The sequence below is a fragment of the Anomaloglossus baeobatrachus genome, chromosome 10 (assembly GCF_048569485.1).
Source record: "Anomaloglossus baeobatrachus isolate aAnoBae1 chromosome 10, aAnoBae1.hap1, whole genome shotgun sequence".
Classification (NCBI taxonomy): domain Eukaryota; kingdom Metazoa; phylum Chordata; class Amphibia; order Anura; family Aromobatidae; genus Anomaloglossus; species Anomaloglossus baeobatrachus.
Window position 1 is genome coordinate 169,681,959 of NC_134362.1, and position 21,916 is coordinate 169,703,874.

The window sequence follows — 21,916 nt, forward strand, 5'->3', positions numbered from 1 at the left end:
CAAACGTACGCTGCTACATATATTAGTAAACAGAGATTCACTAATATATGGCCAATTCTGGGTATAAATTCTGTAAGGCTCTTTTAAAAGCCCCTTTGATCTGTGGAGGTCTTAGAACCTGGACGCTATGATTAATGACACTGAAGAGGTCCACTACTTTGACATTGATGACCTGTTCTAACGAATGTCTGATCAGCTGATGTGCGCTGTGTTGGACCTCTGCCGTTCTCGGTCTAGTCGGCGACAGCAGAAAATGCTCAGCTTTGGAGCTGCTCTGTCTTCTGATAGCGGCCGGGTACTGCACATCCGCCTCCCATTCTAATCAATAGGAGGCAGATGTACAGTACTTGGCCGTGGCTGCTTTTTGAAGACTGAGCAGCGCCGGAACTGAGCATTTCCTGCTGTCGACGGGACCGAGAATAGCTCATCGGCGGGGGTGCGGGGTGTCGGACCCCAGACGATCAGACATTGATGGTCTATCCTGAGGATAGGCCATCAATGTCAAAGTAGTGGACAACCCCTTTAAAAAGGGGCTTACATATCATATCTGATCGAAGAGGATAAAGTGGAGCTTCTTCTGGTCTTACAGGTGCTAGAAATAATAGATCCGGGAAATACTTGAAGTCCTTGACTTTGTAAAATCTTTACTTAACATTCGTCCACTTATATTAACAGGGCAGAGCCTTAAAGCTCCGGTACAACATGTACTTTGATTACAACATAATTAAATTCTGGCAATTCTCCATTTACAGAACATTCATCTATACAAAACTTTTCTTTTCTTATTTATTAACAGATGAGACGGACCGTCTTTAGCCATCCGGCTGTGCGCCCCCTGCCCGATGACCGGAGTAGGGCGACAGCTGGGGTGCTGAAGGCCGGTCTTCTCGGACAGAATTGGTCACGTGGTCAACCTGGTCATATCAAATTATAAATATAGCAAAAAGACGTTCCGATTCTTGAAGTCGCCGCTGTGCGCACGTTACAAAACTCTGGACATTTACACCTGCGTATTGCATCCTGTATCTTTAACCAAATATTCTTTGGAATATAAATTAAGCCCTAAAAAGGTTGATTTACAGAAAAATCACAATTATTTCGGAATCCACAGTCTGTAAGGAAAATGACTGACCAGCAGAAGGCCACATGTATAGAAAACAATGGTCAAATACTGTATTTTGTCTGGCAAAAATAGACACTTTGCAGTATGGTACAAGTAGTTACAGTTTTTTTGCAAATACATTGATGCATAACTATAGTGCAAACCCCTTTTCCAAAAGTAAAATGGAGCAAAATAAGATTTCAGGTGCTGGCTGGAGAGAATGTTACTGCAACCGAGTCCGAAAGGGCCGTGGCTATCCAACAAGGGCCCAAAATGGAGAGGAATATCCCCGATGTGATGGATCAGTCCCAACAAGTACCTTAAGGAATGAATGTGTCGTCCTTCATTGTACAAATGACTAATCATAGATGTATCTCAGGCGATAAGATTTACTGTTACCATCGTGCTCCGGTCTACGGCCCGAGCTCCTTGTCGTTCGCACAGTGCTGTAAGGATACGGCCGCTCTCTTTCATCTGAAGCGAATACAAAAGACTTGCGAATTACAGTGTCTCGTTCATTTAAGCAAAAAAGAAAGGACGTCTTCCAGGATTTACTCCACAGAGGTCAAGAGATGTGAGAAATTTGGCGGACGCGAGTCTTTATTTCTTGTCGACACAATGGACAAGTCTCCAGCTGAAGAGCACACTCCATACACAGATCACTGAGGAGGCAAGAAGAAGAATAGCCATTATTTCCCTTCATATACCCAATATAAAGAATAGCCATCATTTCCCTTCATATACCCAATATAAAGAATAGCCATCATTTCCCTTCATGTACCCAATATAAAGAATAGCCATCATTTCCCTTCATGTACCCAATATAAAGAATAGCCATCATTTCCCTTCATGTACCCAATATAAAGAATAGCCATCATTTCCCTTCATGTACCCAATATAAAGAATAGCCATCATTTCCCTTCATGTACCCAATATAAAGAATAGCCATCATTTCCCTTCATATACCCAATATAAAGAATAGCCATCATTTCCCTTCATGTACCCAATATAAAGAATAGCCATCATTTCCCTTCATGTACCCAATATAAAGAATAGCCATCATTTCCCTTAATGTACCCAATATAAAGAATAGCCATCATTTCCCTTCATGTACCCAATATAAAGAATAGCCATCATTTCCCTTCATGTACCCAATATAAAGAATAGCCATCATTTCCCTTCATATACCCAATATAAAGAATAGCCATCATTTCCCTTCATATACCCAATATAAAGAATAGCCATTATTTCCCTTCATGTACCCAATATAAAGAATAGCCATCATTTCCCTTCATATACCCAATATAAAGAATAGCCATTATTTCCCTTCATGTACCCAATATAAAGAATAGCCATCATTTCCCTTCATGTACCCAATATAAAGAATAGCCATCATTTCCCTTCATGTACCCAATATAAAGAATAGCCATCATTTCCCTTCATGTACCCAATATAAAGAATAGCCATCATTTCCCTTCATGTACCCAATATAAAGAATAGCCATCATTTCCCTTCATGTACCCAATATAAAGAATAGCCATCATTTCCCTTCATGTACCCAATATAAAGAATAGCCATCATTTCCCTTCATGTACCCAATATAAAGAATAGCCATCATTTCCCTTCATGTACCCAATATAAAGAATAGCCATCATTTCCCTTCATATACCCAATATAAAGAATAGCCATCATTTCCCTTCATATACCCAATATAAAGAATAGCCATTATTTCCCTTCATGTACCCAATATAAAGAATAGCCATCATTTCCCTTCATATACCCAATATAAAGAATAGCCATTATTTCCCTTCATGTACCCAATATAAAGAATAGCCATTATTTCCCTTCATATACCCAATATAAAGAATAGCAATCATTTCCCTTAATGTACCCAATATAAAGAATAGCCATCATTTCCCTTAATGTACCCAATATAAAGAATAGCCATCATTTCCCTTCATATACCCAATATAAAGAATAGCCATCATTTCCCTTCATATACCCAATATAAAGAATAGCCATCATTTCCCTTCATATACCCAATATAAAGAATAGCCATTATTTCCCTTCATATACCAAATATGAAGAATAGCCATTATTTCCCTTTTTGCACCCAATATGTTGGTTTATGCCGGACGCCATATTAACACTAAATTAGATCTATAGTCTTTTGCATCTGTACAATTTGCAGCAATAGCGGAAGGAGATGTAACGGCAGGCTGCCATTCAAGCAAAGCAAAACCTGGGAAACCAAAGAGGATTGGTCACGTCTCCTGAAATGCCAGGTTTAAAAAAAAAAAAAAAAAAAAAAAAAAAAAAAAAAAAAGATATACATATATACACATACATACATATACACATATAAATACATAAGTATACACACATACATGCACACACATACATAACACATATACATACACAGTGCCTTGCCAAAGTATTCAGTCCCCTTGAATTTTTCAACTTTCTCCCACATTTCAGACTTCAAACATACAGATTAAAATTTTAATGTTATTGTGAAGAATCAACAACAAGTGGGACACAATTGTGAAGTTGAACGAAATTTATTGCTCATTTTAAACTTTTGTACAAAAGAATAAACTGAAAATTGGGGCGTGTAATATTATTCATCCCCTTTACTTTCAGTGCAGCAAACTCACTCCTGAAGTTCATTGAGGATCTCTGAATGATCAATGTTGTCCTAAATGACTGATGATTACACACAGGTGGATTATATTTATCATCAAGTCTCCGTATAAATGCACCTGCTCTGTGATAGTCTCAGTGTTCTGTTTAAAGCACAGAGAGCATCATGAAGACCAAGGAACACAATAGGCAGGTCCATGATACTGTTGTGGAGAAGTTTAAAGCTGGATTTGGTTACAAAAAGAATTCCACAACTTTAAACATCCTAAGAAGCACTGTGCAAGCGATCATATTGAAATGGAAGGAGCATCATACCACTGCAAATCTACGAAGACCCGGCCGTCCCTCAAAAATGTAATCTCAAATAAGGAGAAGACTGATCAGAGATGTAGCCAAGTGGCCCATGATCACTCTGGATGAACTGCAGAGATCTACAGCTGAGGTGGGAGAGTCTGTCCATAGGACAACAATCAGTCGTACACTGCACAAATCTGGCCTTTATGGAAGAGTGGCAAGAAGAAAGACATTTCTCAAAGATATCCATAAAAAGTGTTCTTTACAGTTTGCCACAAGCCACCTGGGAGACACCAAGCATGTGGAGGAAGGTGCTCTGGTCAGATTAAACTAAAATAGAACTTTCTGGGTACAATGCCAAACGAAGGGAATTTTGTTTACTTACCGTAAATTCCTTTTCTTCTAGCTCCAATTGGGAGACCCAGACAATTGGGTGTATAGCTACTGCCTCCGGAGGCCACACAAAGTATTACACTTTAAAAAGTGTAAACCCCTCCCCTCTGCTATACACCCTCCCGTGCATCACGGGCTCCTCAGTTTTGGTGCAAAAGCAGGAAGGAGGAAACTTATAAATTGGTCTAAGGTAAATTCAATCCGAAGGATGTTCGGAGAACTGAAACCATGACCAAGAACAGTTCAATCTGAACAACATGTGTACACAAAAGAACAAACAGCCCGAAGGGAATAGGGGCGGGTGCTGGGTCTCCCAATTGGAGCTAGAAGAAAAGGAATTTACGGTAAGTAAACAAAATTCCCTTCTTTGTCGCTCCATTGGGAGACCCAGACAATTGGGACGGCCAAAAGCAGTCCCTGGGTGGGTAAAAGAATACCTCGGTAAAAGAGCCGTAAAACGGCTCCTTCCTACAGGTGGGCAAACGCCGCCTGAAGGACTCGCCTACCTAAGCTGGCATCTGCCGAAGCGTAGGTATGCACTAGATAGTGCTCCGTGAAAGCGTGCAGACTCAACCAGGTAGTCGCTTGACAAACCTGCTGAGCCGTAGCCTGGTGCAGCAACGCCCAGGGCGCACCCACGGCTCTGGGAGAATGTGCCTTCAGCCTTGAAGGAACCGGAAGCCCAGAAAAACGGTAGGCTTCAAGAATTGGTTCCTTGATCCACCGAGCCAAGTTGACTTGGGAGCTTGCGACCCTTTACTCTGGCCAACGACAAGGACAAAGAGCGCATCCGAGCGGCGCAGGGGCGCCGTACGAGAAATGTAGAGTCTGAGTGCTCTCACCAGACCTAAGAAGTGCAAATCCTTTTCACGTTGGTGAACCGGATGAGAACAAATGGAAGGTAAGAAGGTATCCTGATTGAGATGAACAGAGGATACCACCTTCGGGAGAAATTCCAGAACCGAGCGCAGAACCAGCTTGTCCTGGTGAAACACCAGGAAGGGGGACTTGCATGACAGCGCTGCTATGTCAGACACTCTGCGGAGTGACGTGACTGCCACTAGGAAGACCACCTTCTGCGAAAGGCGTGAAAGAGAATATCCCTCATTGGCTCGAAGGGTGGTTTCTGAAGAGCCGGTATCACCCTGTTCCGATCCCAGGGTTCTAGCCGACGCTTGTAAGGAGGGACTATGTGGCAAACCCCCTGCAGGAACGTGCGTACCTGAGGGAGTTTGGCTAGACGCTTTTGAAAAAAAAAAAAAAACAACAACAACACAGAAAGCGCCGAAACTTGTCCCTTAAGGGAACCGAGAGACAACCCCTTTTCCATTCCGGATTGAAGGAAGGACAGAAAGTGGGCAAGGCGAATGGCCAGAGAGTAAAACTCTGATCAGAGCACCAGGATAAGAAGATCTTCCACGTCCTGTGGTAGATCTTGGCGGACGTTGGTTTCCTGGCCTGTCTCATAGTGGCAATGACCTCTTGAGATAACCCTGAAGACGCTAGGATCCAGGACTCAATGGCTACGCAGTCAGGTTGAGGGCCGCCGAATTCAGATGGAAAAAACGGCCCTTGAGACAGCAAGTCTGGCCGGTCTAGTAGTGTCCACGGTTGGCCTACCGTGAGATGCCACAGATCCGGGTACCACGACCTCCTCGGCCAGTCTGGAGCGACGAGGATGGCGCGGTGGCTGTCGGATCTGATCCTGCGCAACACTCTGGGCAGCGGTGCCAGAGGAGGAATACGTGAGGCAGGGAAACTGCGACCAATCCTACACTAATGCGTCTGCCGCCAGAGCTCTGTGATCTTGAGAACGTGCCATGAATGCCGGGACCTTGTTGTTGTGCCGGGACGCCAATAGGTCGACGTCCGGCTTCCCCCAGCGGCAACAAATCTCTTGAAACACGTCCGGTCGAAGAGACCATTCCCCTGCGTCCATGCCCTGGCGACTGAGAAAGTCTGCTTCCCAGTTTTCTACGCCCGGGATGTGAACTGCGGAGATGGTGGAGGCTGTGGCTTCCACCCACAGCAGAATCCGCCGGACTTGCTGGAAGGCTTGCCGACTGCTTGTGCCGCCTTGGTGGTTGATGTATGCCACCGCCTTGGCGTTGTCCGACTGAATTCGGATCTGCCTGCCTTCCAGCCATGGCTGGAACGCTTTTAGGGCTAGAACACTTCCCTTATCTCCAGAACATTGATCTGGAGGGATGACTCTGCTGAGTCCATGTACCCTGAGCCCTGTGGCAGAGGAAGACTCCCTGACAGACTAGCGTCCGCCGTGACCACAGGCCAGGATGTGGGCAGGAAGGATTTTTCCTTTGACAAGAGTGGGAAGAAGCCACCACTGAAGGGAGGCCATGGCTGCCTGAGAAGGAGCAACGTCCTTGACGAGGGACGTCGATTTGCTGTCCCATTTGCGGAGAAAGTCCCATTAAAGTGGGCGCAGATGAATCAGCGCAAACGGAGCTGCCTCTATTGCTGCCACCAACTTCTCTAGGAAGTGCATGAGGCGCCTCAAAAGGTGTGACTGGGCTCGAAGGAACGATTGCATCCCTGTCTGTAGTGAACGCTGTTTGTCCAGCGGAAGCTTCACTATCGCTGAGAGAGTATGAAACTCCCTGCCGAGATATGTCAGTGATTGGGCCGGTGTCAATTTTGACTTTAGGAAAAATTGATAAACCACCCGAATCTCTGGAGAGTCTCTAGAGCCATGTTCAGGCTGTGTTGGCATGCCACCCGAGAGGGGGCCTTGACCAGCAGATTGCCTGAGAGAGTAGGACCGCTACCACAGTTGTCATGACCTTGGTGAAGGCCCGTAGGGCTGTCACCAGGCCGAAAGTTAGTGCCACGAACTGAAGGTGTTCGTTCCCTATGTCGAAGCGCAGGAAGCACTGATATTCTGATACAATCGGCACGTGGAGATAAGCATCCCTGATGTCGATTGACGCTAGGAAGCCTCCTTGGGCCATGAAAGGCGATGGCAAGCGGAGAGATTCCATCCGGAACCGTCAGGTTCTCTGTCCGTTGAGCAGTGTGAAGTCCAGAACGGGGCGGAGTGATCCGTCCTATCTGGTACCACGAACCAGCAGGAGTAAAAAGCCGCGACTACGTTCTTCAAGGGGAACGAGGATCGCAACTCCTCCTGCCTTCGGAGTGTTCACCGCCTGGAAACGTGCATCGGCTCGCTCGGGGGACGGAGATGCTGTGAAGCAACGAGTCGGAGGACGAGAACTGAGCTCTATCCTGTGACCGTAAGACAGAATGTCTCCTACATCGGTCTTGGACATGTGGGGACCACTCCCCTGACCTGGACCGCCATGCAGAAAAGGTTCTCTGTGCCCGGCGGAGGATGAAAATACCCTCGCCTGAGACGTCAAAGACGCTAATTGCGGAGCACAGGATGACCGCATTGATCTGAGACAGAGCAGCTGAGAGAGCCTGGAGTGCCCACCCCTGCAAAGGCCGGGGCAACGGACGCGCCTATGGCTTAATAGATGGATCCCATTAGGAGTTCTATCTGTCTGTCCGTGGCATTCTTGAGCGTGGACCCGCCAGCCACTGCTACTACTGATCTAGCTGCCAGTCCAGAGACTGGAGGGCACCTTATGACACTGAGCCGAAACCTTAACAACGTCAGAGAGGAAGGGACAACGTGTGTTATAAGGCGTTCAGTAAAACGCTTGTCCGGGAAGGTGTGCTTCTGGACAGTATCTGTGCATTAGCCGGACTGGGACTGCGGTTCGTGCTGGAGTTTACCACGTAATAACTAGAGGCCACCCCAGGAACACGCTTCGTCGCAGACCGATAGAGGCCTGGGGCGATCCCGCAGTGCCCGGGCCTGTGTAAGGGGCCGGTCTGGACTGCAAACTCCTAGTCTCTTAGCCGACCATTTGTCCATAGCCTGAGACATGGATAGTGAAAATGACCCAGAGAGTTTCTCAGCAAAGCTGTGACTCTGTCCCTGCCGCCTGGATAGGGAACGCCGGCGAAGTTTTCATCGTGCAAACTCTGTCGCTGTCATCTGTGCAGTGTCCGTAATATAGCCGCACAAGAGGTTAAAATAAGCCAGTGCCATGGCACCCTTACTCTTTAAGAGCAGACAACAGCCTGTCGTCCGCAGAGTAATCAGTGAGGGTATACAGCCAAAAACAAATAATGCTGCCGAACAGTGAAATCATATACCATGTAAATAAACATACATATACATATACATATACATATACATATACATATACATATACATATACATATACATATATATATATATATATATATATATATATATATATATTATATATATATACACACACTGCGGCACCAAGGGGGGGACAACACCCTAGGAAGACCACCTTTGAAAAACTGGTGCCCCCCAGTGCTCAGTGAGGGGGAAGGAGGATACCAACGTATGCTCCAGCCCTCCCTACGTTATGATGCAGGGCTCTGTCTGCGGGAATCCGGTGGTCTATAGTGATCAGTGAGGGGGGGGCGGAGGACAGCGAGGTGTGCTCCAGCCCTCACTGTCGGCAACATACCGACCATCCCGCCCTTCTCCCTGACTGGTAGGCTCAGGGGCGGGAGTTTAACACACTAGGCCGCAAAAGCCGGGGACTAAAGTAAAAACCGCGGCCGGCAAACAGGCACGGTCGGCGCGGTAGTCCCGGACAAAAAATGCACACCGCAGTCGCAGCTGCGTCTGAGGCCAAGGTGCTTCATGCACCGTGCCAACGGGGACACAGAGTACCTGTAGCTGCAGGGCCATGTCCCTGACGATACTCCGTCTCCTGTCCGGCAGGGGCTGCGGATGTGGCTTGTAGCCACCAGATTCTCTGCCCCGGGTCTCCCTCAGCTGCAGCCAGAAGTTGCTGAAAAACATGGCTGACGGCGTTCTCTGAGGAGGAGGGAGGCGTGGGCGTAGTCACAAAAAAGTGCGGGAATCTGGTGCCCCAGCGTGGGTAGTGAGGGGGGCGGAGGACAGCTCAATGTACTACAGCCCTCACTGTCGGCGTCATACCGACCGTCCCGCCCTTTTCCCTGACTGGCAGGTCTGGGGGCGGGAGAATCCCATACTAGGCCGCAAAAACCGGGGACTAAAGTTGAAATCGCGGCCGGCCGGCAGTGCACGGTCGGCGCGGTAGTCCCGGACCCACACGCACGCCGCAGTCGCTGCAGCGTCTGGGCCCAAGGTGCTTTATGCGCCGTCTCAACGGGGACACAGAGCACCTGGAATATGCGGTACTAGGCCGCAGAAGCCGGGGACTAGAGTTATAAGCGCGGCCGGCAACAAGCGCGGTCAGCGCGGTAGTCCCGGCGCACTAACACGCCCAGCAGTGCTGCAGCGTGTATGACACAAGCGCTCCATGCGCCGTCCCCAAGGGGACACAGAGTACCTCACAGTAGCAGGGCCATGTCCCTGACGATACCCAGCTCCTGTCCAGCAGATTCCCAGGGGCTGCGGAGGGAGCACGGTCCAAGTGTCTGGAGACCGATTATGGATCCCACTTCACCCAGAGCCCTGCAGGGATGGGGAAGGAAAACAGCATGTTGGCTCCTGCCTATGTACCCGCAATGGGTACCTCAACCTTAACAACACCGCCGACCAGAGTGGGGTGAGAAGGGAGCATGCTGGGGGCCCTATATGGGCCCACTTTTCTTCCATCCGAAATAGTCAGCAGCTGCTGCTGACTAAGTAGTGGAGCTATGCGTGGATGTGTGCCTCCTTCGCACAAAGCATAAAAACTGAGGAGCCCGTGATGCACGGGAGGGTGTATAGCAGAGGGGAGGGGTTTACACTTTTAAGTGTAATACTTTGTGTGGCCTCCGGAGGCATAGCTATACACCCAATTGTCTGGGTCTCCCAATGGAGCGACAAAGAAGAAGGGAATTTTGTTTACTTACCGTAAATTCCTTTTCTTCTAGCTCTAATTGGGAGACCCAGACAATTGGGTGTATAGGCTATGCCTCCGGAGGCCGCACAAAGTACTACACTTAAAAGTGTTAGGCCCCTCCCCTTCTGCCTATACACCCCCCGTGCTCCCACGGGCTCCTCAGTTTTGGTGGAAAAGCAAGAAGGAGGAAAAATAATTATAAACTGGTTTAAAGTAACTTCAATCCGAAGGAAACTCGGAGAACTGAAACCATTCAACATGAACAACATGTGTACACAAAAAAACAGGGGCGGGTGCTGGGTCTCCCAATTAGAGCTAGAAGAAAAGGAATTTACGGTAAGTAAACAAAATTCCCTTCTTCTTTTTCGCTCTATTGGGAGACCCAGACAATTGGGACGTCCAAAAGCAGTCCCTGGGTGGGTAAAATAATACCTCGTAAGAGAGCCGTAAAACGGCCCTTTCCTACAGGTGGGCAACCGCCGCCTGAAGTACTCGTCTACCTAGGCTGGCATCCGCCGCAGCATAGGTATGCACCTGATAGTGCTTCGTGAAAGTGTGCAGGCTCGACCAGGTAGCCGCCTGACACACCTGTTGAGCCGTAGCCTGGTGCCTCAAAGCCCAGGACGCTCCCACGGCTCTGGTAGAATGGGCCTTCAGCCCTGAGGGAACCGGAAGCCCAGCCGAACGGTAAGCTTCGATAATTGGCTCCTTGATCCACCGAGCCAGGGTTGATTTGGAAGCCTGTGACCCTTTACGCTGGCCAGCGACAAGGACAAAGAGTGCATCCGAGCGGCGCAGGGGTGCCGTACGAGAAATGTAGAGTGAGTGCTCTCACCAGATCTAACAAGTGCAAATCCTTTTCACATTGGTGAACTGGATGAGGATAAAAAGAGGGTAAGGAAATATCCTGATTGAGATGAAAGGGGGATACCACCTTAGGGAGAAATTCCGGAACCGGACGTAGAACCACCTTGTCCTGGTGAAAAACCAGAAAAGGGGCTTTGCACGACAACGCTGCTAGCTCAGACACTCTCCGAAGAGAAGTGACTGCTACTAGAAAAACCACTTTCTGCGAAAGTCGTGAGAGGGAGATATCTCTCATTGGCTCGAATGGTGGTTTCTGAAGAACCATCAGCACCCTGTTTAGATCCCAGGGTTCTAACGGCCGCTTGTAAGGTGGAACGATGTGACAAACTCCCTGCAGGAACGTGCGTACCTGTGGAAGTCTAGCTAGGCGCTTCTGGAAAAACACTGAGAGCGCTGAAACTTGTCCCTTAAGGGAGCCGAGCGACAAACCCTTTTCCAGTCCAGATTGAAGGAAGGACAGAAAAGTAGGTAATGCAAATGGCCAGGGAGAAAAACCCTGAGCAGAGCACCACGACAGGAAAATTTTCCACGTCCTGTGATAAATCTTGGCGGACGTTGGTTTCCTAGCCTGTCTCATAGTGGCAATGACTTCTTGAGATAACCCTGAAGACGCTAGGATCCAGGACTCAATGGCCACACAGTCAGGTTGAGGGCCGCAGAATTCAGATGGAAAAACGGTCCTTGAGACAGCAAGTCTGGTCGGTCTGGTAGTGCCCACGGTTGGCCGACCGTGAGATGCCACAGATCCGGGTACCACGACCTCCTCGGCCAGTCTGGAGCGACGAGGATGGCGCGGCGGCAGTCGGCCCTGATCTTGCGTAACACTCTGGGCAACAGTGCCAGCGGAGGAAACACATAAGGGAGCTGAAACTGCGACCAATCCTGAACTAAGGCGTCTGCCGCCAGAGCTCTGGGATCTTGAGACCGTGCCATGAACGTTGGTACCTTGTTGTTGTGCCGGGACGCCATGAGGTCGACGTCCGGCACCCCCCAGCGGCAACAGATCTCCTGAAACACGTCCGGGTGAAGGGACCATTCCCCTGCGTCCATGCCCTGGCGACTGAGATAATCTGCTTCCCAGTTTTCCACGCCTGGGATGTGAACTGCGGATATGGTGGAGGCCGTGGCTTCCACCCACATCAAAATCCGCCGGACTTCCTGGAAGGCTTGTCGACTGCGTGTGCCGCCTTGGTGGTTGATGTATGCCACCGCTGTGGAATTGTCCGACTGAATTCGGATCTGCTTGCCTTCCAGCCACTGCTGGAACGCTTTCAGGGCAAGATACACTGCCCGAATTTCCAGAACATTGATCTGAAGCGAGGACTCTTGCCGGGACCATGTACCCTGAGTCCTGTGGTGGAGAAAAACCGCTCCCCACCCTGACAGACTTGCGTCCGTCGTGACTACTTCCCAGGATGGGGGTAGGAAGGATTTCCCCTTCGATAATGAAGTGGGAAGAAGCCACCACCGAAGGGAAGCTTTGGTCGCCTGAGAGAGGGAGACGGTCCTGTCGAGGGACGTCGGCTTCCTGTCCCATTTGCGTAGGATGTCCCATTGAAGAGGACGCAGGTGAAACTGCGCGAAAGGGACTGCTTCCATTGCTGCCACCATCTTCCCCAGGAAGTGCATGAGGCGCCTCAAGGGGTGTGACTGGCCTTGAAGGAGAGATTGTACCCCTGTCTGTAGTGACCGCTGCTTGATCAGCGGAAGCTTCACTATCGCTGAGAGGGTATGAAACTCCATGCCAAGGTACGTGAGCGATTGGGCCGGTGTCAGATTTGACTTTGGAAAATTGATGATCCACCCGAAACTCTGGAGAGTCTCCAGGGTAGCGTCGAGGCTGTGTTGGCATGCCTCTTGAGAAGGTGCCTTGATCAACAGATCGTCCAAGTACGGGATCACCGAGTGACCCTGAGAATGGAGGACCGCTACTACAGTAGCCATAACCTTGGTGAAAACCCGTGGGGCTGTTGCCAGGCCGAATGGCAGTGCCACGAACTGCAGGTGTTCGTTTCCTATGGCGAAGCGCAAGAAGCGCTGGTGCTCTGGGGCAATCGGAACGTGGAGATAAGCATCTTTGATATCGATCGATGCAAGGAAATCTCCTTGGGACATTGAGGCGATGACGGAGCGAAGGGATTCCATCCGGAACCGCCTGGTCTTTACGTGTTTGTTGAGAAGTTTCAGGTCTAGGACAGGACGGAAAGACCCGTCCTTCTTTGGGACCACAAACAAGTTGGAGTAAAAACCGTGGCCCTGTTGATGAAGAGGAACAGGGACCACCACTCCTTCTGCCTTCAGAGTGCCCAGCGCCTGCAGAAGAGCCTCGGCTCTCTCGGGAGGCGGAGAAGACCTGAAGAATCGAGTCGGGGGACGAGAGATGAACTCTATCTTGTAACCGTGAGACAGAATGTCTCTCACCCAGCGGTCTTTTATTTGTGGCAGCCAGGCGTCGCAAAAGCGGGAGAGCCTGCCACCGACCGAGGATGCTACTAGAGGAGGTCGAAAGTCATGAGGAAGCCGCCTTGTTAGCGGTGCCTCCAATGTTCTTTTTAGGACGTGACTTAGACCGCCATGCATCAGAGTTCCTTTGTTCTTTCTGAGACCTTTTGGACGAGGAGAATTGGGACCTGCCCGCGCCCCGAAAGGACCGAAATCTTCGCCTGCCCTCTCCTCTGTTGGGGAATGTTCTGTTTGGGCTGGGGTAAGGATGTATCCTTTCCCTTGGATTGTTTGATGATTTCATCCAGACGCTCGCCAAACAGCCTGTCGCCAGAAATTGGCAAACTGGTTAAGCGCCTTTTGGAAGCAGAATCTGCCTTCCATTCCCGTAGCCACAAGGCCCTGCGGAGTACCACCGAATTGGCGGTCGCCACCGCCGTACGGCTCACAGAGTCCAGGACAGCATTAATAGCGTAAGACGCAATTGCCGAGGTCTGGGTGGTAATGGATGCCACTTGTGGCGCGGCCGTGCAAGTGGCTGCTTCAATTTGCGCTTGACCTGCTGAGATAGCTTGCAGCGCCCATACGGCTGCGAATGCTGGGGCAAAAGAAGCTCCGATAGCTTCATAGATGGATTTCAACCAGAGCTCCATCTGCCTGTCAGTGGCATCTTTGAGCGAGGCCCCATCTTCCACTGCAAGTATGGATCTAGCCGCCAGTCTGGAGATTGGAGGATCCACTTTGGGACATTGAGTCCAACCTTTAACCACGTCCGGGGGGAAAGGATAACGTGTATCCTTAAGGCGCTTAGAAAAACGCTTATCTGGACAAGCATGGTGATTCTGGATTGCCTCTCTGAAATCAGAGTGGTCTAGAAACATACTCTGTGTCCGCTTGGGAAACCTGAAACGAAATTTCTCCTGCTGAGAAGCTGACTCCTCCGCCGGAGGGGCTGAGGGAGAAATATCCAGCAACTGATGGATGGACGCAATAAGATCGTTCACTATGGCGTCCCCGTCTGGAGTATTAAGATTGAGAGCGCTCTCAGGATCAGAATCCTGATCAGCTGTCTCCGCATCATCAACCAAAGATTCCCCCCGCTGAGACCCTAAACAATATGATGTCGAGGGAAATTCTAAGCGAGCCCGCTTAGTCAATCTGGGGCTGGGGTCTAAGTCAGAACCCTCAGACTGGGATGTAGGAGATACCCCGGGAGGACATTGTTGGTCCAACTGAGGGGGGCCCGGGAACAACGATTCAACAGGGTCCCGTTGCCGAGATACCGGCCTGGACTGCAAGGCTTCTAGTATCTTAGCCATAGTCTCAGAGAGTTTAGCAAACTCAGTCCCCGTCACCTGGACAGTGTCAACAGGTGTCTCCCCCTGGGCCCCTCTTAGCATAGGCTCCGGCTGAAGAAGTGGCACAGGGGTCGAACACTGCACACAATGAGGGTCAGTGGAACCTGCCGGTAGTGGGGTCTTACAAGCGGCGCAGGCAGCATAATAAGCCTGTGTTTTGGCACCCCTGCCTTTTGTGGGCGCCATGCTATAGTTTTCCTTGAGTTACACAAAAGGGTATATAGCCAGAATGCACTGTGCTCATACAGTGTAAAGTATATATGATACACAAATAATGTACCAATACACTACAGCACCATGGGGCTAGCACCAACAGGTGCTGCTTACCAGCCGCCTAAAGCGGTTGTGAGGCCACCAGAGACAGTGTCTGGGTCTCCCAGGACTTGTCCCTCTTCTGCAGCGTCGGTGGAGCTGACAGGAATGGCTGCGGCGTCCTGACGAGATGAGGGAGCTGTGGGCGTGGCCGAGAAAGAGCACGAACTGGTGCTCACACCGTGCACAGTGAGGGGGGTGGAGTATGTAAATCATACTCCAGCCCTCAGAGCTGCTCGCTCCGTGCAGCGTCCCGCCCTTCCCCCTGCCTGTCAGGGCTGAGGGCGGGAGAAAAGTAAACTAGGCCGCAAGGAAGCCGGGGACTCTAGTAATAAACGCGGCCGCCGTAAAAGCGCGGCCGGCGTGAAAGTCCCCGGCGAACTACAAGTCCCAGCCGCGCCGCAGTGTCCCATGGCAGCGGCGGTTAGTGCGGTAGCCCTTACATATAAACACACTCAGCGACGCTGAGTGTGTAATGGCACATATAGACCCGGTCAGCGCCGCGGTCCCCGGTGCACTAGCACACCCAGCAAAGCTGAGGTGATGCCGTGCGCGGTCCCCACAGGGATACAGAGTACCTCCAAGATGCAGGGCCATGTCCCTGAACGATACTCGGCTCCTATCCATCAGGCTCCACAGGAGTTGTGGATGGAGCACGGTCTCAGTGCCTGGAGACCGGTAAGATCCCACTTCACCCAGAGCCCAGAGGGGGATGGGGAAGGAAAGCAGCATGTGGGCTCCAGCCTCCGTACCCGCAATGGATACCTCAACCTTAACAACACCGCCGACAAGAGTAAGGTGAGAAGGGAGCATGCTGGGGGCCCTATATGGGCCCACTTTTCTTCCATCCGACATAGTCAGCAGCTGCTGCTGACTAATCTGTGGAGCTGTGCTGTGCGTGTCTGACCTCCTTCGCACAAAGCAAAAAACTGAGGAGCCCGTGGGAGCACGGGGGGTGTATAGGCAGAAGGGGAGGGGCCTAACACTTTTAAGTGTAGTACTTTGTGCGGCCTCCGGAGGCATAGCCTATACACCCAATTGTCTGGGTCTCCCAATAGAGCGAAAAAGAAAATATGTTTGGCGTAAAAGTAACACAGCTCATCACCCTGAACACACCATCCCCACTGTCAAACATGGTGGTGGCAGCATCATGATTTGGGCCTGCTTTTCTTCAGCAGGAACAGGGAAGATGGTTAAAATTGATGGGAAGATGGATGGAGCCAAATACAGGACCATTCTTGAAGAAAACCTGTTGGAGTCTGCAAAAGACCTGAGACTGGGACGGAGATTTGTCTTCCAACAAGACAATGATCCCAAACATAAATCAAAATCTACAATGGAATGGTTCACAAATAAACGTCTCCAGGTGTTAGAATGGCCAAGTCACAGTCCAGACCTGAACCCAATCGAGAATCTGTGGAAAGAGCTGAAAACTGCTGCTCACAAACGCTCTCCATCCAACCTCACTCAGCTCCAGCTGTTTACAAAAGGAAGAATGGGCGAGAATTTCAGCCTCTCCATGTGCAAAACTGATAGACACATCCCCCAAGCGCCTGCAGCTGTAATCGCAGCAAAAGGTGGTGCTACAAAGTATTAACTTAAGGGGGATGAATAATATTGCACACCCCAATTTTCAGTTATTTATTTTTTATACAAGTTTAAAATAAGCAATAAACATCGTTCATCTTCACAATTGTGTCCCACTTGTTGTTGATTCTTCACCAGAACATTAAATTTTTTTATCTTTATGTTTGAAGCCTGAAATGTGGGAAAAGGTTGAAAAATTCAAAGGGCTTGAATACTTTCGCAAGGCACTGTACTTTTATTCCTCATTCTTGACCAATCTTCCATAAAAAGGACTGTTCAAACCAAGCACCCTTGCCATGGCTGAGCAATACAGTGCATCATCCAACCATGCTTGGTGTACCCTTGACATAGTTGATAAGTTCGGTTCACCTTCCCATATACCTGAAATTTGCGCTCCTTTGGCTCTGGTATAGCCAGAGCAGTCAGTCAATGGAGGAGGAGGTGTGAAGATTGATGAAAAACAAGTAGGTAGGATGATGCACTGAACTATACGGCCATGGCAAGGGTGCACAGAGTGCCTGTGCTTGGTTTGAACAGTCATTTTGTGCGGACAGACTTCCTTTAAGGATTGTTTGTCAAGAATGTGGAATATAACCGCACAAAATGACTGTCCAAACCAAGCACAGATGCTTGATACATCTTTGCCATGGCCTGGCAATTCAGCACATCATCCTATCGACTTGTTTTTCATCTATCGTCATTCATTGACAGCTGTGGCTTTACCGGAGCCAGAAATAGATGGAAAACACATAGGAAGGTGCTCTGAACGGGTCTGTGCTTGGAGGGCACCACTATGTTATAGGCAGAATTAAAAAAAAAAAAAAAAAGACAAAGAAGATGCCTTAGAAAAACACCACTGAAGGTTCCTTGAGTCTTCTGCTAAGTATGCGAATATAGCAGCACCTAAAAGACTCACGTGTGCATCCAGCAACACAGAGACGTATGGAAGCCGCCTTAACCTACACGCGTGCTGTCCTTTTTGGAAAGCTCACAGAGCTTCATTAACTCATACACACATCAGTTTTAAAAGCAGATCTGTGCCTCCGCTCCATGAGCGTGTCCTATTCTCATCACAAATCAGACTCATCCGTATAAAATGGATGGAACAAGATTATACCTCAGAGCTGTAATCTAGTTACATTTGATTTTTAAGAGGGCCCAAATGTTTCATGTTAAAGGGAACCTGTCACCAGATTTTTCACTATTAAACTAAAAGAATCCCCTTCTGCAGCTCCTGGGCCCAGGGAGGGAGAGTGAAGAAGCCGTGTATGGGGACATTCTTCTCCCCTAGGTGAAACGTACGTCGGTGGGTGTGGGGGGTACTTTTGCCTTCCAGGGGGGACACCTTTACAAGTTTCGAATTGCCCTGACCTTCTAATGGTATGTGACCTACACATCGTTAATGTGCTCTCATCACCACTTGCTGTGACTGCACTTCAGCACTTTATCTAGGGAAGCTTGTCTATTGTATGACTTCAAAATCTACCTTACTGATATTATCCCTTCAAGCTTCCCTATTGTTACCCCTCTGCACTTAGCCTTTACGGGTATAATGCAATCTTTCTTTGTTGGCACATAGCACTTTGCTGATGTATACATTTGATGTGTAGGCGACAACACCTGTTTTGAGCAGATAGCCTTACTTCTCGGCATATGGCTACCTTTTTTGAATCTTATTTCAATTCTCTGCTACACGTCTGCTGTCCCCTCTACTTTCTTTTACCCCTCATGTTTCTCAGATGTTTTCACCATCATCTGTTGTCTTTTGTCAGTTTATGTAATTAATCTTCTAAAAAAAAAAAAAAAAAAACTTCAAAAAATATTTTTAAAAAATAAAGGGAATTTTGTTTACTTACCGTAAATTCCTTTTCTTCTAGCTCCTATTGGGAGACCCAGACAATTGGGTGTATAGCTTCTGCCTCCGGAGGCCACACAAAGTATTACACTTTAAAAAGTGTAACCCCTCCCCTCTGCCTATACACCCCCCCCGTGCATCACGGGCTCCTCAGTTTTGGTGCAAAAGCAGGAAGGAGGTAAACTTATAAATTGGTCTAAGGTAAATTCAATCCGAAGGATGTTCGGAGAACTGAAAACCATGAACCAAAAGAACAATTCAACATGAACAACATGTGTACACAAAAGAACAAACAGCCCGAAGGGAACAGGGGCGGGTGCTGGGTCTCCCAATAGGAGCTAGAAGAAAAGGAATTTACGGTAAGTAAACAAAATTCCCTTCTTCTTTGTCGCTCCATTGGGAGACCCAGACAATTGGGACGTCCAAAAGCAGTCCCTGGGTGGGTAAAAGAATACCCCGATAAAAAGAGCCGACAACGGCCCTCCTCTTACAGGTGGGCAACCGCCGCCTGAAGGACTCTCCTACCTAGACTGGCATCCGCCGAAGCATAGGTATGCACCTGATAGTGTTTCGTGAAAGTGTGCAGACTAGACCAGGTAGCTGCCTGACACACCTGCTGAGCCGTCGCCCGGTGCCGCAATGCCCAGGACGCACCCACGGCTCTGGTAGAATGGGCTTTTAGCCCTGAAGGAATCGTGTCCATTCCGGATTGAAGGAAGGAAAGAAACGTGGGTAAGGCAAACGGCCAGGGGGTAAACCCCTTATCAGAGCACCAGGCTAAGAAGATCCTCCAAGCCCTGTGATAGATCTTGGCTGACGTTGGTTTCCTGGCCTGTCTCATAGTGGCAATGACCTCTTGAGATAACCCAGAGGACGCTAGGAGCCAGGACTCAATGGCCACACAGTCAGGTTGAGGGCCGCAGAATTCAGATGGAAAAATGGCCCTTGAGACAGCAAGTCTGGTCGGTCTGGGAGCGCCCACGGTTGACCCACCGTGAGTTGCCACAGGTCCGAGTACCACGACCTCCTCGGCCAGTCTGGAGCGACGAGGATGGCGCGGCGGCAGTCGGACCTGATCTTGCGCAACACTCTGGGCAGCCAGAGCTCTGTGATCCTGAGACCGTGCCATGAATGCCGGGACTTTGTTGTTGTGCCGAGACGCCATGAGATCGACGTCCGGCGTTCCCCAGCGGCAACAGATCTCTTGAAACACGTCCGGGTGAAGAGACCATTCCCCTGCGTCCATGCCCTGGCGACTGAGAAAGTCTGCTTCCCAGTTTTCTACGCCCGGGATGTGAACCGCGGAGATGGTGGAGGCTGTGGCCTCCGCCCACAGCAGAATCCGCCGAACTTCTTGGAAGGCTTGACGACTGCGAGTGCCGCCCTGGTGGTTGATGTACGCGACCGCCGTGGCGTTGTCCGACTGTATGCGGATCTGCCTGCCCTCCAGCCACCGATGGAACGCCTTTAGGGCTAGATACACTGCCCTTATCTCCAGAACATTGATCTGAAGGGAGGACTCTGTCGGAGTCCAGGTTCCCTGAGCCTTGTGGTGGAGAAAAACCGCTCCCCACCCTGACAGACTCGCGTCCGTCGTGACCACAGCCCAGGATGGGGGCAGGAAAGATTTTCCCTTCGACAGAGAAGAGGGAAGAAGCCACCACTGAAGAGAGGTCTTGGCTGCCAGAGAAAGAGAGACGTTCCTGTCTAAGGACGTCGACCTCTTGTCCCATTTGCGGAGAATGTCCCATTGGAGTGGACGCAGATGAAACTGCGCAAAGGGAACGGCCTCCATTGCTGCCACCATCTTCCCCAGGAAGTGCATGAGGCGCCTCAAGGGGTGTGACTGGGCCCGAAGGAGAGATTGCACCCCTGTTTGCAGCGAACGCTGTTTGTCCAGCGGTAGCTTGACTATCGCTGAGAGAGTATGAAACTCCATCCCGAGGTAAGTCAGTGATTGGGTCGGAGTCAATTTTGACTTTGGAAAATTGATGATCCACCCGAACCTCTGGAGAGTCTCCAGAGCAACGGTCAGACGGTGTTGACATGCCACCCGGGAGGGTGCCTTGACTAGAAGATCGTCTAAGTACGGGATCACCGAGTGGCCCTGAGAGTGTAGGACTGCCACAACGGATGCCATGACCTTGGTGAAGACCCGTGGGGCTGTCGCCAGGCCGAAAGGCAGTGCCACAAACTGGAGGTGTTCGTCCCCAATGGCGAAACGCAGGAAGCGTTGATGCTCTGGAGCGATTGGCACATGGAGATAGGCATCCCTGATGTCGATTAATGCTAGGAAGTCTCCTTGGGACATCGAAGCGATGACAGAGCGGAGGGATTCCATGCGAAACCGCCTGGTTCTCACATGTCTGTTGAGCAATTTGAGGTCCAAAACGGGACGGAATGAACCGTCCTTTTTTGGCACCACGAACAGGTTGGAGTAAAAACCTCGACCACGTTCCTGAAGGGGAACGGGGATCACAACTCCTTCTGTCTTCAGAGTGTCCACCGCCTGAAAAAGTGCAACGGTTCGCTCGGGGGGCGGAGATGTTCTGAAAAAAACGAGTCGGAGGACGAGAGCTGAACTCTATCCTGTAACCGTGAGACAGAATGTCCCTCACCCATCGGTCTTGGACATGTGGCCACCAGGTGTCGCAAAAGCGGGAGAGCCTGCCACCGACCGAGGATGCGGTTTGGGGAGGCCGAAAGTCATGAGGAGGCCGCCTTGGAGACGGTGCCTCCGGCGGTCTTTGGAGGACGTGACTTAGACCGCCATGCAGAAGAGTTTCTCTGGCTCTTCTGTGGCCTGTTGGACGAGGAGGATTGGGATCTGGCTGAGGGCCGAAAGGACCGAAACCTCGCTTGAATTTTTCGTTGCTGAGGTCTCTTTGGTTTGGGCTGGGGTAAGGACGAGTCCTTTCCCTTGGATTGCTTAATAATTTCATCCAATTGCTCGCCAAACAATCGGTCGCCAGAAAAAGGCAAACCGGTCAAGAACTTCTTGGAAGCAGAGTCTGCCTTCCATTCGCGTAGCCACATGGCCCTGCGGACTGCCACCGAATTGGCGGATGCTACCGCTGTACGGCTAGCCGAGTCCAGGACAGCATTCATGGCGTAGGATGAAAATACCGACGCCTGAGAAGTCAAAGACGCCACTTGCGGAGCAGAGGTACGGGTGACC

The 21,916-nt window shown here is 49.9% G+C and overlaps 1 protein-coding gene across 1 annotated transcript in view; it reads right to left on the minus strand.

The window, feature by feature from the left end:
- Positions 1-618: 618 nt before the first annotated feature.
- The window catches only part of RSPRY1 (ring finger and SPRY domain containing 1), an 86,306-nt gene continuing 65,008 nt past the window's right edge, over positions 619-21,916 (minus strand). The window contains exon 15 of the mRNA XM_075326888.1: positions 619-1,764. Within this exon, the coding sequence (XP_075183003.1) occupies positions 1,668-1,764 (97 nt within the window). The 3' untranslated portion in view covers positions 619-1,667. The remainder of the gene's footprint in view (positions 1,765-21,916) is intronic.